This window comes from Nestor notabilis, unplaced genomic scaffold, assembly GCF_000696875.1.
Source record: "Nestor notabilis isolate BGI_N333 unplaced genomic scaffold, ASM69687v1 scaffold1422, whole genome shotgun sequence".
Classification (NCBI taxonomy): Eukaryota; Metazoa; Chordata; class Aves; order Psittaciformes; family Psittacidae; genus Nestor; species Nestor notabilis.
The window spans coordinates 32,410-49,341 of record NW_009916748.1 but is presented as its reverse complement, the minus strand read 5'-3'; the positions used below and the strand labels follow the sequence as shown (position 1 = coordinate 49,341).

The window sequence follows — 16,932 nt, the reverse complement described above, 5'->3', positions numbered from 1 at the left end:
CAGCAGGAGGAGATTTAAACATCACTGAACTAGCAACCTATACAAATTGGCATACTTTTCCAGAAGTAGTAAATAAATTTGATCCAGGCACTGCTCTGAGCATGAGTAAAGGTGGGGAAGCAGAACATGAATTCTCAGTCTTATAATTTGACATGTCTTAGGCAAATTCAGACTATACTATCTCACAGGTATGAGAATACTTTGGTTACATGCCTAGATTTTTTTCTGTTACTTCAAAGAGTTAATGTTAAATACTTTCCAACAGTAAGTCTATATAGGAGTTCATACAGAGGCTGGCAAATTGTAATTGCTCTTAGTAAACAGTGATGATGTTCATCGTAGCCTAAATAAACTTGAACCCCAAACTGAAAGGAACAGATAGGCCTCCACATCCAATTCAGCCTCTAAATTGCTATCTCTCCAAAGAAAATTCTCTAGTTCATATTTCCTACCTTTTCACTCTCTGCAAACTCCTGCAATATAATTTGTCTCTCCACACACAGTTCCAAGAAGTCTTCTGAATGGAAACTTTCATGTAGAGCAGGGAAGAACGTTAGCTGGTTACAATCCAATCCCTTCTTATCCATATCCCTTTCTGCTCCATTTAATGTCAGCTCTCCTGTATCAGTATAAAAGAGATTGCAGTTTTAGAGTGAGCAGGATGACACCAAAAGCATTTGCCATTTAGACTTTAACTCAATCTGTTCTACCTTGGGAAATCGCATTATTTTTCTGGAAAAAACAGGCAAGAAAAATGTAGAATCTGTGACTGCTAAGGAAGGATGCTTAGTTCAGGGAACTAAAACCACGTACTTGCACTTAGTCATAATTCAAACTAAATTCCTGTAATCACTGATAATTAGAAAATAAAGAGAAACTGAAAATGGTAGTCTTTTGGGGCATGCACTGAGCAGGAGCAAGGAGAGACACTCATATCTTGCCCAAACTGTGTCCCAGGTTTTGCAACTTTATGCAGTGCACACAGGCACGATCAGCCTTCCTACTGAGGTAGAGTGTAACCACTTTCAAGCAGAAACTATATAGTACTTCAGCCTTATTGTACAATGAGCTCTAGTCTCACTTATTTGCTAGGCCCTATCACACTAAAAAGCATATAACAATACTGCCTATTCCCAACAGTGTTCACTACATACACTAGAAGCTTGATGTGGAGCAGCCATAAAGGTGGCTGAAATCCACAACCTTAGACTTGGCTAGCACTTCCAAACTACAGTTCTTTCCCAATGTTGGGGTCCTCTCCCCCTCCCCATTAACTATTGACTTCTGTACCACATTTCGCTCCCCGATACCCTCTTTTAATGTCTCATGTAACAGAAAACCTGGCCTTGGAAAAAGAAAAATGTTGACATAATGATCATATTTTGAAAAATCTGCTTCTACTTTGAATGCTAAGTAAGAATTTGACATATTGATATTCTTGATGATTTCCTTTCACTCTCCACTTTTTTTCCCACGTTCTTGGAAAGTTACATTTCCTAGTACCACTTCTCTGAGCCATCTATCACCTGGTTTTAAATGCTGTTTCAGAGTCCACACTTTTCCTTCTGAGTTTAAGCAGTTGGAAGCTTTCCAGGCGGCTAAGAATGCTCAACGCTTTCATTTCAAGATAACTTTTTTGCTCTGAGATCTTTCTGGTGGCAACAAGAGAGTAATAAATTCTGAAGACAGTTTATACACCACCTATAACAATTAACTTGTTTTTCCCCCAGATGTTACAGTGACTTTTTAGTCCAGAGGACTGACAATAAGGTTTTTTAACTTAGATGAAATTCTGACCTAGAACTCCATACACCAACTCTAATTCTCTTTGGCTGTTTGTGTCTACCCTCTTGATGGTGTGATTTTAGCCCTAAAACATTATAGCAGGAGAGGTTGTTTCATTTCTGCTTTCCAGGAGAACCTGAAAAGAGACTAGGTATGACTAGAGTGGAGTATGCAGAGAGGTGAGCATAATTCAGAACCTTGCTACAGACAAAAACACAGATTTGGAACTACGTTGCAAATATATGCCTTGGAAATTCAAATAAACTTATTTAAAAGGACTCAAAGGAACAATTAAACGTAGGAACAAATGTCAACAACTAGTCAAAAGGAAAATACTGTCTTTTCAAAGAAGACCTTGCATGAGGCTGGTTATAGGATAAAAAACATACCAACAGGTCTACAAAAAACTGCCAGAATCCAAGCTTCACATGAAAGCTGGAAATATCCTAGAGATGGGAAGCTCCTGATATACTAAAATGCTTAAGAGACAGACAGTAGTAAATACCCCACATATACATTTCAACGCTTAGTTCAAACCACTCTAATTCCCCTTTTGATCATCCCTAAGAAACATAAGACTAACAAGACAGTGCAGCCTTCTGACTGGACTCTGTTGCATTGGGAAGCGCTATGCCCATGAGATTACAAACCAGAATGTATGCTTGGGTTATACTCTCATCTGTCTGGGGAGATCTTACAACAGAAAGGAGGAAAAGTAATTCTGTGGCTGCTAAACACATTGCAGCCCCTCTTACTCTCTCAAAACCAGACCTGTTCTGGTTGTCTATGCATGTCACAGCATATTGATGAGTCAGGTGGTGAGAACCAGAGGAAAGAGGTGAATATCAAGTCACCAGCAACTGCTGCAGAAATTGTGTGCCTCTTGTGAAAGCTTTCTACCTCGCTCTTCATTCGCATCCTTGTTGCTCGGGTGTTTACAAGTTGAATCCTTCTCCTCATTCGTGAAGGCCCTTCGTAACAATCAAGAATCCATCGTGGCTCTAATGATCGTGATGCATCTCTCCATGGGCCCCTTCCATAGAAAAGTTGCTCCTCAAGTATCATCCAGTCCTTTGCTGCTTTGCTGTAACCACACTGCAGTATCTGTGGAACAGAACCGCCTTGTGTCACCTTTAGCAGGCTTCCCGCCTCCCATCCAGCAGTGGCACCACCCCAGTGATTCTACCCAACCTACTGGATAGGATCACTACAGAGGGAGGGCTGCAGACCAAGAAAACACAGGTCCAACTGACCACTGAAAGCATGCAGTGTGAGATGCTACAACTTAAACTAAGATACAGTGACAAATACAATCATGTTGTAAACATCAACCTCCTTGAAAATGGCTGCTTTCATTAGATTTCCAACCCAAAAGCAGTGAGCCATGAGAACAGCATCACAGAGGTTTTATTCACTCCATTTTTTTCTGGTGAATGTTTGTGTCAAATGACAACAACCATTGTTCACTGAAAGCACAGTCTGAAAGTCTGATTCAGAAGTGTACTGTGCTCCCTCCAAGCATGGCATCTATTTTTCTACTTAGGAAGTACATGCAGGGAGCTGAGGGGGGCACTAAGATATAAATTTAAAGGAGAGAAGAGGTGAGAATTTCAAAGAACTAAAAGCTCATTGATCTCTGATGGCCAACCTTGAAACAGAAACAGTGAGATTTTACTGGCTATGAGCTTGAGGCCTCCTGGAAAGTTTTACAGGCTACTAAGAAAAAAAGGTCAAAGTCCTCTCTTTCATTTCTGCCATTGTGAGAGTGGAATAATTTATTTAAACCAAAGAGAAAAGGCTCCTGAAGATAAAGTGAGAAATCTGACTGGTGAGTGATGCTGTATCACACCTCAGTGGTGATGTCAGGAATGGAGTATTCACTCTCAGCATTCCTTTGGGCATACTACTCATCTCACTTCTGACATGCCCAGTTTCTCAGGGTAGTGCAAGATCATCTTTTCAGCAATAGAAAGCTGTTGCACAACATTCCGGTTCTTTACCTGCATGTGGTTCTTGTGCAAAGAGGCATATAGCTCCTGCCCAGTTCTTCGGTATTGCTCCATACATGATACAAATCCCTGGAAGAAACATTATAACGCATTACACCAAGGTGCTGCAGATGTAAACTCTGTGAAGGGCAGAGGATGGCATTAGCTGATCTTTTACAGGAAAAATTAGAGAATATGGCCTGTGACTGCAAGTTTGACAGCTCTTCAGACAATATAGTGATAAGGCCAACATCTGAGAGCAAGTTGCACACTTTCACCATGAAGATAAACAAGATCTTAACAAGAGTCATTAATGGAACTACTCAAAAGCAGAAAGATAACAGCAAATAAAATTTAAGGCTCCTCTTTTTGGAGCTGAATTAGAACTGCAAGTAGCATAAAAGACAATTAATCTCTTTGTAGAGACCCCAATTGATGTAAGGATGCATAACAATAGGCCTGCTCCTTGTTGCATAAACATAAACTGCAAAGGAACAGTCCATGTGTCCTTTTTGCAGACAGGAAACCAACTGTTTCCAGAAACATTTTTGAGATTTAGGAGCCTAAGTCTTGTGGCAATGAGTGACTTGGAGTACAAATACACCAGTTAATGGAATTGTGGTGTAGAGATGCTTAAGCTAGCGCTAGAACTGGAAATTCGTAGAGCTGACACCCATAGTAACTCCTCTGCTCCACTACAGAGCAAAGACATGCCCTAAACCCCAGTGCTATTCAGGTGTTTCTGGTAATACACGTTTTCCAAAGCAGTTTGACAGAACTTCCTGGCCATCTTTCCTTTCCTTCCAGAATGCACCAGACTCACAAAACAGTGATCTCGCATTAACAATCATACATTTTATTGGAATCATACTGTTTTATTGGAACTAACTTCTCAAGCTAAAGGTCTCTGTGCAAGTACAAGACTGATGAACTGCTGTCATGAGATTACAAGTTGCAGTCCTCACTCTGCAAACAAATTGTTATGTGATCTTCAGCAAGACATGCTATTGCCCTAAACCACTACCCCTCCAACCACAAGCCAGAGACTATAATACTAACCTCAGAGGAACACATGCTAAAATAATGAACAATGGTCTACTGTGTAGGATCCTTAAACTTAGAGAGTAGAGAAACGAAATGGGCTTTATTCTCTTAACTTCTCCACCAAAACCCAAGGTTTTGGGGTCACAAAGTTCACATAGCCAAGATCTACACAGAACACAAACCAGAGAATTTCAAACAGCACTTCCTATCTGAGCCTCCCTTTTGAAAAGATCAGCAGAAACGTCATTAAACTCAATGGAATATCTCAGGTGCCAAATCATCATGCAAATAACTACAAAATACAACCTAGGATATTCATTATCATACTAATTAATCAAATTTAATCTTTAATCAAAGACAAGCTTCCAGCTTTGAAAATGTGAGGCTTGTTCCCCACTTTCTCCTAGCCATTTATGAAATTCTGGGTACCAAAGAGACTTAGTAAAGTGTTCTCATGACATTTATTTTGCCTGATCGGAGAAACAAAGCATATGGAAAGGCTGTGTATATACCTGAAGCATTGAACAACTGCAGAGTAAGCTACTGGCTTATTTTATCTTATTGCATGAGGGTAATTGAAGAACCAGCACAGGACTCTGTTTTGACAGGCTGTGTAACACTCATGGGACTTTCTACAATCATAGAATGGTTAGGGTTAGAAAGGACCTTAAGATCATCTAGTTCTAATCCCCTTGCCATGGACAGGGACACACACTAGACCATGTTCCCAAGACTCAGTCCAGCCTGGCCTTGAACACTGCCAGGGATGGAGCATTTACCACTTCTTTGGGCAACCTGTTCCAGTGCCTCACCACCCTCACAGTAAAGAACTTCTTCCTTGTATCTAACCTGAACTTTCCCTGTTTAAATTGAAACCCATTACCCTTCGTCCTATCACTATAGCCCCTGATGAAGAATCCCTGTTATCCTTGTAGACCTCCTTCAGATATTAGAAGGCTGCTATGAGGTCTCCACACAACCTTCTCTTTTCCGTGTTTCCATGATGCCAATGATATCTCTACAGACGTGTACACATCTTCAATTGCTCTTGTTTATTCCCCATACTATGAGTGTTTGTATACAGGCATCTGAGCTGAGCTCTGAATAAATCTCACTGACTGGAGCAGCTCTGCATCGCTCCAAGCATTCATTACAGGTGCTGACATCTGACTGGTAGTTTTGGGATGGATCAGTGCCCCTCTTCCCCAACAAATCTAGTTTAAAGCTGCCTTGACCAGCCTGGCAAGTCCCCTACCATAGCAGTTCTTGCCCTTGTGAGACTGGCTCCACCAACTTCCAGTAGACCTGGCCTCCCAAGGCAAGTCCCATGGTGTAAGTAACCAATTCCCTGATTTGTAACTAAAACCCAAGTAACCAAACCCCACTCTTTTAACTCAGACTTTTCTATGCAAACACAAGGATAGCTACATTTATTTTTATTACATGGGAGAGGTTAGAGTGCCATTCCAAGGCCCTCATGCCCATCTAAACTTCACTGACAAAGGTGAGATTGCTTTGAGTCACAGCACAAAGCTAAACTGGCTGTGAAAGTCCCAGCCATTCACTACCTAAAGCCATGGATCAGATGGGTAACTTTTAAATGCATGGACTCGGTGCCACGCTGGCAGTGATTCCTCACAGCAAACTATCTAGCTGCTGCTTGCACTATTGCTATAATTAAGTTAACACACAAGGTCTACGTGGTGTGCCGATTACTGCTGGCTGCCAGCCAGGTCTGTGCCCCTGCCGCGAAGTCACATTTATTGGTGTTTCCCTGCAGGAAGCTCCTGTTTTTACACTGATGAAAGTCATTACAGTTTTGTTTGTTTAAAGCATCATTAAACCTGTAATCACAGTTGTGGCCCCACAAAACTATTCCATAATTCATATAAAACTCCCATAAAGGCTGACCTAGAAAGCAACAGCATCTCTGTGCTGTTGAGCTGGGCTCAGTACAGAAGAAGAGCTGAGATCTCAGCTCCATGTGGACACAGGGTAAAAGCCATTCAGAATAGAAAACCAACTCCTCCAGGTATTAACAACCATTCAGATACCCACAGGCTATTCAAGCCTAGTCAGTGCTCTACTGCCAGCTGTTTCAAAGTTGCTTGTAGTTTGTATTTTGCTCATGGTCACCGATCAGACCCCTAAGGTCAAAGCCCACATTGAAAAGATTCTCACAGACTTCACTGACCCAGCTTCTAGACTTTGAAATATGTGAAGGGTCCTAAGAAGGAAAAATATTCCACTAGCCACATCTGGTGAACTGAAGACTAACCATTTTAGCTTCCAAATGCTACATCTAGCCGTCTTCAACCACATGAACATGTCCCTGATGATCATCCTCACAGAAAAACCATCTGGTTGTAAAATGAAATGAACAGTTAACAAAATTGGAGGTCTCTGTGATTGGAAAAAAAAACCCCTAACAAACAAAACCCAACAAAACTAATGAACAAAACCAAAACCTGAAAAAGATATCCAATAAACATGGAGAATATAGATCAGGCTATTGTTTATGAAGTGTTCAGTAAGAGCAATTACACTGTAATACTTAATGAACAAGTGCAAACAGGTTTCTAAAAAATAAACAGTTTCCATTAAAAATTGTAGGTGGTTATCCTTTAAAATGGCAACCCTTTATTTAGTAGATAAAATACAATAGTGCCACACTGTAGTATCTATCTTGAACAAAACAAAATGCTAGCTTTGATATTCATAGTATTGGTAACATAAGTTGTGAGTTTTATACGCAGAAAAGCAGGTGTAAATGCAAGAAATACAGCCTTCATTCTAGGAAAGAGCAGACTAAAAGGCCATATTGATCCATCCTTTCAAAAAAATCTGAGTATGTTACCATGCTTTAATTATTTTTTATACATACTTTTCTACTTTGCAGCCTTAGACAATCACATTCTAAGTAGAATCAGATGGTTTTGCTGCCTCAGATTACATAGCCAATATTTAGAGCTTGAAAAAGTGACAGAATTTATAAGCTATTTCCCCATTAAAAAAAAAACAAACCACAGAATCAAAACCCATTTCTCCTCTTGCTGCATGGAGACCTCATGCAAATAAGAGATAAAATGATTATCACTGGGGAAAGGTAAAACCAGCAAGGAGAAATATGCTGTCAAACAAAGAAATTACATGCAAGAAAACAAAACAAAACAAAACAAAACAAAACAAAACAAACCCAGAGAGTGGACTTTCCATAATTTCTTTCAACTAAAGCAATTGAAAGGCTGACTGTAATAAGAGGTAGTTGAAACAAAAAAGTAAAATAAGAAAAAGTTGAGGTGTGACTTCTAATTTAACAATTCTTTACTGAGCTCTGGAATGGTTTATGTCTGATTTTTTATTATTTATATATATATGTATATCACTTAATGCTCCTGCACCCCATAAATACTCAAGTTTGCCATAATAAACTCACATTGCATGATACACACACCACATACGCCACAGTTCGTTCTGAAAGAAACATTATGTCATTGGAGCTTTGCAGTTTGAGGCTGTCTTTGGGGAATTAAAGGCTATGTGTTATATTACAGAACACACATGCACACAAAAGTATGTGCCAAAACTCTTAATAAATAAAAATAAACCTGAAGGCAAAACAATTTTGGACTTGGAAGAGCTAAAGGAAAGCCCCAGGTCCCTCATTGTGCCAACTAAATAATCCTATGGATGATAAGTGAGAACACGCATATACTTGTTTTGATGCATGTGTTTTAGTCATCTCTTGGTGAGGACTAGAACTAGTGGTATTAGTTTACAACTTTAGCTCTTCTGAGAAAAATAAATATTATAAATCTACAAGCACACACAGTAAAAGCATTCAGATAGCATTGCAACTATAACTAAAGTATCTACTCTTGTATAACACTTTTCACTGGTGCATCTCAGAGATCTTTATGAAATAGGTCAATTTTTTTAGCTTACAGATGGGGAAACTAAGATAAGTTTCTGAAACATCCTGTCACTATGACCTGGTTGCAGGTGAAGGGGGTTTGGTGACGGGGCAAACCCAACCTGAATTAATTCGAAGTAGCCTGATAGACCAATAAAGAGGATGTACATGGTGACAACATGCAGTAGTGAGAGGGGGAAACAATTTGATGAAACAATTTGGAAATCCCTTCTAGTCTTATGTTCCCAGTGCCAGATCATAGTCTAATGCAGCTAATTTACCAGATACTATATTTTATATCACAAGAAGAGTCTACATATTTTTTTCCTCTAACCTGGGCTTCCACAATTCTACATGGAAGTTTTTTTATCTAATTACAGCTGTTAAAGCCATAACTAGGTTTTAAGAAAATATTCCATGGGCACAGAAAAATGGAAGAGCAGGTAAAGAGCTCCTAGGGACTGAACAAACTTCATGTAAATAGCATACGTGACAGTGGCAAGAGTTTATGCGCGGCAGAAACAGATTCAAGAAATAACTGTGTTTCAGGATATGTTTAGACAGATACTTCACAACTAATATACAAGTTGTCTGCTACCGAAGAGGGGCAGATTTGCCTTTAACCCAAGCATTTAAGGCATAAACATACAGATAATATGTATCACCTGAACTTTGAAAGTAGTAATTAAACATGCTTAAAACCTCTATGGGTGATGACTGCAATAGTGAGAAACAGGAAATTAGCATTATTAGAATGAGAAAAATGTAATAATACTAATGTGATACACTCATCCCACCTTGAGTCAAACAGAAAATCTGCATTTTTTCATAGAATCATAGAATCATAGAATAGTTAAGGTTGGAAAGGACCTTAAGATCATCTAGTTCCAACCCCCCTGCCATGAGCAGGGACACCACACACTAAACTATGTCACCCAAGGCTCTGTCCAGCCTGGCCTTAAATACCTCCAGGGTTGGAGCATTCACAACTTCCTTGGGCAACCTATTCCAGTGCCTCACCACCCTCACTGTGAAGAACTTCTTCCTTAGATCTAACCTAAACTTCCCCTGTTGAAGTTTAAAGCCATTAGCCCTTGTCCTACCACTAGAGTCCCTAATGAAGAGTCCCTCCTCAACATCCTTGTAGGCCCCCTTCAGATACTAGAAGGCTGCTATGAGATCTCCATGCAGCCTTCTCTTCTCCAGGCTGAACAGCCCCAACTTTCTCAGCCTGTCTTCATACGGGAGGTGCTCCAGTCCTCTTGTCATCCTCGTGGCCCTCCTCTGGACTTGCTCCAACAGCTCCATGTCCTTCTTATGTTGAGGACACCAGAACTGTACACACTACTCCAAGTGAGGCCTCACAAGAGCAGAGTAGAGGGGCAGGATCACCTCCTTTGATGAAGAACACTAAGAAAATGCCATTTTACAAAGAGCAAACTGTTGAGTTTTACCTTAGTATGTATCTCACAGCAGCTCAACATTAAATGGCATCCATCTGTGGTGCAGCACTGCTCCTCTTGACAGCACCACATCCCAGCCCTGTCCTCTGGACTTCAAGCACCAGCCAGCATGGATCTCCTGTCACCAATGATGTGACTTAATCAGGAAGGAGACATTTTCTCATAAAAGTGATTGATTTTTGCAGTCACCATCTAAAGCCAATTATCTTTTTAATGGAAAGTTCCTAAACCGCTATGACTTACATAGCTACAGAGCCAGATTATCAGCAGTTAAATTTTGAGCCTAAGCTCTTTTGAGGTCTGAAAACTATCTCGTATTCACTTCAGTTCTCATGCTCCTGCTTTTTCCACATATTTAACCAGATTTTCCCCTCCTGACATGCACAGTTAAAGCCCAATACTCTGGTCCTTTCCTACTAAATCAGAGAGAATAAATAAATCCTTTCTTCATCGGCATCACAAGCAGAGGATAGGATTACAGCTAGCATGGCAGTTTTACAGAGAAAAATCTAAGTGTTATAGTAAATTATGAGAGCTGGGTGGAGTCTCCAATTTGTTGTATTCAGATAGATGGACAAAGTGCATAACATCTCCAAATCTATTACTGCTACTGAATCTAACATGGTGAATCAGAGACACGGCTGCCCTATGCAAACAATAACCCACCCATCTTGTGATCAGACTACTTTTTAAGTAATTGACTATGCACTAGGAAGCAGGTAGGTTCATTTCTAAAGAGGAAAAACGATTCATTAGTCACCAGGTAACAAGCATTAAGCTAAGGCAGATAACATTTTCCTTAACAGATTAAAGAGCAGTTTATGATAGTCCTTTGCATACAATCTCCACACTAAGGATTGTTTGCAGACTCTTTTGAATCACAAAATTGTTATTGCCATGTGAATTTTATTGTTGCTTTGCCAAAATTCATTTAGCTTTTCAACAGACTGTAGTTCCAGCAGTTAAGTGTTGCATGGAAGCTTCGTGCCTCAACCCGCTAGGAGGTTAATGCGCAGTGCCAACTGCTCCTAAGGATCATGGATGGATTCCTGGCATTGCCAGTTGGTTGGGGAATAGCAAACTTAATGAGAAAAACCTCCACTTTTCAGTGCATCATAAATGTACCCACACACAGGGGTGGGTTTCAAGACGATAAACCCAGAGTATAGTGTTCATGTATTGAGACTTCCACACTGTATTTATTAGCTAAACTCAGTCAGCACAGAAGCAGCATTACATCTACAGCAAATATATATATATGTATGTATGCATATAACGTGTGCATACACACACTCCTTCAATAGATGGTACTACCGAAGAGGTGAATTCCTGGGAGAACCAGTAACTTGTCCCCTGATAACAAAAAACACAATAGGAGACAAGACATGTTTGCTCTTTAATCCTATCTCTGAGAATTAACTTCTGTGACTTTGAGATAATTCACTAAACCTCCTGAGGACTCAGTTTCCACCCTGTTACAGCAGAGGTATTACCTTTTACCTCCAGTGGAAGGTGAAGGTCAGAATTTGGCATTATGTGGAATAGCAATGGAGTCATTGAATCATGGCTTTTATTTAATAAAAATATGCACTTCTAATCTTTTAGCTAACAAAAGAATTCTGTAAACATTGGCATATGCTTTGAGTTTAGGGTACAGAATACAAAGAAACACCTCTTCCCTGGTGCCTAAAATTATAAGTTTTTCTAAAATGACATGCATTTAAATGTGACAAGATTACTTCTGGAGTTTTTTAGTGCCTGTAGAACAATCCTGGACTCTACAAGCAGAGAGCATGAATGGAACACAGATAGGCATAACCAAGGTTTAACTTTAATTTGGCTAACAAGGAGGAGAACGAGAAATCAATGGTCACAGGCTTCAGCACAGGGTAGGGAACTATACACCTGCCTAGAAGAAACATTTAATTTAATCTTGCAGAGATTTCTATGACCTCCCTTGATTTCCTGTTCTGTACTAGCATGTACCACCATCCAGTCCACACTCTGCACAGTTTTCAGTCCCTGCTGTCTTACATACAAACTTATACTCAATTTTTTGGGCAGCCAGACTCCTGTGTGCATTTTATACCGCTCCCTGCATGAGATAAGACACCATATATAAAATCATAATTTGTTGATAAGCAAGTTTATTCATAATTCTTCTTCTTATAAAGATTTTTAATAATAACTAGCATGATTAAAAAATGCATTCTTTTACTTGAAAAATAGAACAAATATAGAACTTCAAAATAATTAATAATGAAAAATTATTTTATTGTGGGAAACTGTGGATGAGAATGTTCATTGCACCCAAAGTTTTAAAACAAAAATGTAAGTTTGATTCCGTTTAAATTGATGCTTCAGGCTTCTGAATCAAAGAATCCATATAAAGCAACTTAATTAAAACAATTTATTTCAGAAATTTTTAGAAATAAAATGACACATTTGATCCAAAAAATATGAAAAAAATATTTGTCTTCCTGTATATTCAGGGAAGAAAAATAATTCTGTTTCATGTCTAGCACTTGTTTCTGGGGGTTTTCTGAAACCAAATACAACTCTGCTTTCATCCACATTAACACCATTCAAGTCTTTCAGCATCACCTCTGTTATGTGAAAATAAAGCTCTGCAACTAGCAGCTCTTGAAAGTTGAGATTTCAATACCAACAGCTTCAAACATTTAACTCTACACACTGAAATCATTTATCCAAGCTTAAACCTGAACCAGACATAATCTCCAGCTTGAAAGGCAGAAGCATATTTAAAGAAAGCATGCTGGAAGCAAAAAGAAAACATCTTTTTATACATTTTTTAATTAAATGAAGGGACTTCACTGCCATAGGACACCACTGAGTTTAAAATCACAGAACTTCCTCTGACCGGTTACCCACAAAAAGTTTTGGAAGGGATATTATGTCTTCTATTTCAGGCTTTAATATAAAACTGATATAGATCAAGAAAGAAATAATTTTGCTAAGATAAATTTTCTACTGTGCATTGTGCTGTCACACATCATCTCCTGCAACAACCGATACTGGACTTTTAGGGGTCAGACTGTGGGGAGAGTGGGCTGTGGATCTGAGACAGCCTAATTTGTATTCATCAACTTACAACCTTTATATTTCAACTTCTCTAATAAACAGTTATCTTCAATGCATTTATTTCAGAAAGTTCAGTGATTTGTATTACATAAGATAGCACTGCATTTGATGTTATCATGCAGTTCTTACCTAACTTACTGACCTGTTGAATTGTTTATTTATGATCTTGTAAACAATCTGAAAATGAAAAATGAGCAGTGTGTCAGATATCTGCTTAAAAGGACATAAAAATTTCTTTGTTCAAAGTTAAAGAAACTTCTTCCAGCTTGCTGCAGCATACTGTAATTTAGATTTGAGCCAGTTATTAAACAAGATAATAATATTATAATGGAAATTGTTTAATATACATCATTAATAGTAAAGTGCCTACTTTCATCAAAGTAAAAAAATGTGTGCTATGAGCAGTTTTGAAATGAATATTTGATTCCAAACTTCCCTTGTGCATCTAATGACATGCTAATTTACATTTTAATTACTTCCTAAGAAATCAAAGCATTTGTTGACAGAAGAACATAATGTCAACTTCATGGTGCACTGTTGGTGGATAGTTAATGAACTTAATTAGATAATTAGTGATGTTAACTATCCTATTATGAAGATAAAGATGTTACACAAACGATGCACTATTCAAAGGAATATCATTATGTTTGCTTGTTTTAACTTAGTTAACGTGAAAAGCTGACAAAAGCCCAAGTAAGTGGTAAGAAAAATATTTAAGTGATAACTGTGATTTTGTTTCAAATATTTCTATCTATCTTCTTCATTTCAGCTATCATGAACTAAGTTGAGCTTGTCCTTCCTTCATCCCAAATCAGGAAGCTTTTTTTGTTCAAGGCCGCGCTGAAACAGATTTTGTGTCTGACAGTGACTTAAGTCTCAGCCCAGAGGTCTTTTCTTGAAGATCCTGACTTCAGAAAGTAATTCACAAGGATAAAGACGGCTCTCACAGACATTTGATGCAGTTATCTTTTATAGATTTGCTGTGGGTTTAACAATCTGGCTGTTACTTACAAAAGTAAGCACAAGAGATGGGCTCGTGCTATAAAGTCAACTAAAGAAAAATTAATCACTCCTAGTAAAGCCAAACTTTGCATCCAGTATTTTCTGGTTCATAGAGCTACACCGTTAAATGCTTTTTTGCTGTTAGCTCTGCAGTAACATTGCATATACTAAGGGCACCAGAGCAGAAACCAAGCTATCCATCAAACTGCTCAAAAAATCCTCAAGAGTTCAAAGGCTGCCTTCTCCCATCATTTAACTAGGAGAAATTCTCTTGCAATGGACAGAGTGACAAAACTAGCACAAAGGTGGTCAGATGCTGGCTCTTTATCTACGGCTGTTTTCACAAGTGTATGTTTGCTGACCAGAATCCTACCATAAAATTTCAGGTTTTGCAATTACAAGTTAGAAGGTCTCAGTTAACCTCTTCATTCTGAAGTCTGCGATTAAAAATACCTTTTCTGTTTTGTTTTCTCAAGGTACATGGGTCTCTGGCATAAAGGAATGCAGTTAATGAACCAAACCAGAAGGGGACAAGCATGATCAGGCCTGCTGTAAAATTCGAGAGGCTCTGTATTTCTTGTATAGCAGAACAACTACATCTACACTCCTGAAGCAGTGTATCTTACAGTCATGAGAAGTATGCTGCTTGTATCCTTGCTCAGGCACTCATCCTCAGGAAGAACCTCAGGACACTGCATGGTAGAAGCTGTTTACTGATTTACAGCTTTCTGAAATATGACTGTTATTCTTATCCCTTCTGCTTTTGCAGCTTCTTGAAGATGACAAAAACAATCGGATATTGCTAACCTAAAAATTCAATACGTATCCTAGATATGGATATAGGGACTGGGAGGAAGAGAGGACAAAGAGCAAGAGATCAGAAGTTTCACTTTGAAACAGGAAAGTAAATGATTTTGAAACCTTTGGCGTTGCATTCAGTCTTATAGACCCTCCTGCTGGCAAATTTACCTGTGACCTGTAAGCATGAAAAAATCTGACTTTGTAGAGTGCTCCTTTTGCTTCTCCATGGTTACTCAGACTTCCAAGAAAGCACAAAAAAGCAATTACCAGAGCAGATCATTGCCATTCTACTACCAGAAATGTTATCATGGTTTCGCTTCTGAATGATCATACCTTCCAGACAAAGCCCAGATCACAGCATAAGATAGCAAAATGGATTCAGAAATATGGGGAAAACACAACTCCATTTGATTGCCAATTCTGACATTTGTCACCAAATTGCAGGGAATTGCCTTTGCTGGTGCTGGAGATCCTGAGTGAAAGTACAGCAGGAACATGGGGCCTGACCCTTTGCTAGAGTAAATAGGTTGAATTTTGCCATTTTTTCCAGATTGAGGATTTGGTCCCAAAAGTACTCATGTTATCTTGTAAACGACAACAGGGAAAAAGTTAATAGTTTTGAAGGAGGTGTTTTGTTTGCTGTGTTTTGGGGTTTGTGGGGGGTTTTTTTGTTTGTTTTGCTATTTTTTAATCTGCAGCAAATGCTACTACTGATTGAATGTCTTAATTTGGTTCCTTTATTGAATGAAAATCAACAAATAATGCAGTAACCAACTAATTTCTTCTTCCTATTGGGCAAAGCTTTGAAATCCTGGCTGAATTTCTGCACTTTTGTCAAATTTGGTAAGTTTTGCTCAGTTAGGAACAATCATGCTTAGCTCTTTGTTAATGCAAAGATTTTTTTATTTCACTATGGGATTTAAATGCTTTGTCTCTCAAGATGTAGTTCATACTGCTACTTGTCCTTGTATCGCAGTGTTTCAGCCAGGTGCCTATTGCTGTAGGACATATAGGTCCATACTAGCAGTAGTGAAGACAGAGGCCAGTATCTGAAGATTTTTCCCCAAGTGAATACAGAAGGCACCTGAGACACAGCAGACTATTCAAAATCACATTACAACACTTTAGAAAGTGACTGCCTAAGTGAGGTCAAAAATATGAGTTAAAAGCAGAAATACTAAGCACTTTTAATGCAACTTGTGCTCCCAACTTCCTTTGATATGGAAATTTTCACTTTATACCTTACTAGTGAAGCTTACAAAGAAAGAGGGATGTTAAGGAGCAAAGAAATTAATTTCTTCCTCTTAGATTTCATCTGTCTGAAAAGTGCATCAAACTCTTTCAAAGTTAGGCTGGAGGGAGAAAGGGGTAGAGGGAGAAGAACATTTGGAACTGTATTCATATCTCATTGAGAGGAACAATTTATCAGAGCTGTGGAGCTGTCAGTCTTTGACATGATAAGGAATAACACCAAATGAGTAATGTTTCCTCCAAACCCAGCTCCTTTAATTACAAACCGCTTCCTTGCAGAAGAGAGACAGAAGATGCAGAAACACCAATTTCATGCACTTGTGCCTGAATAATGTCTCCGCGCTGCCTTTTCCAGATGGCAACCTTTTCACTGGAGGAACTAATGATGTGGGCATATTTAGGGAAAAACCAATAACGGAGTCTTTAACCTTCAACAGCAAAAAGCATGTTGTACAAAATGTTCCTTGGGATACATTTACAAATATCAATTACATTGCTCACTGAGGTGTAATCAGCTGTAATAATCAAAATTAATTTTAAAAAATAATTAAACAGACCCCAGGGCAAATAGTCAATGCTCTTG

At 38.8% G+C, this 16,932-nt stretch overlaps 1 protein-coding gene across 1 annotated transcript in view; it reads right to left on the bottom strand.

The window, feature by feature from the left end:
- WDFY4 (WDFY family member 4) overlaps positions 1–16,932 on the bottom strand; it is a gene marked incomplete at its 5' end in the record, with an annotated part of 101,992 nt that overhangs the window by 56,477 nt on the left and 28,583 nt on the right. The window contains 3 exons of the mRNA XM_010024707.1: positions 453–619; positions 2,640–2,889; positions 3,702–3,863. Of these exons, the coding sequence (XP_010023009.1) occupies positions 453–619; positions 2,640–2,889; positions 3,702–3,863 (579 nt within the window). The remainder of the gene's footprint in view (positions 1–452; positions 620–2,639; positions 2,890–3,701; positions 3,864–16,932) is intronic.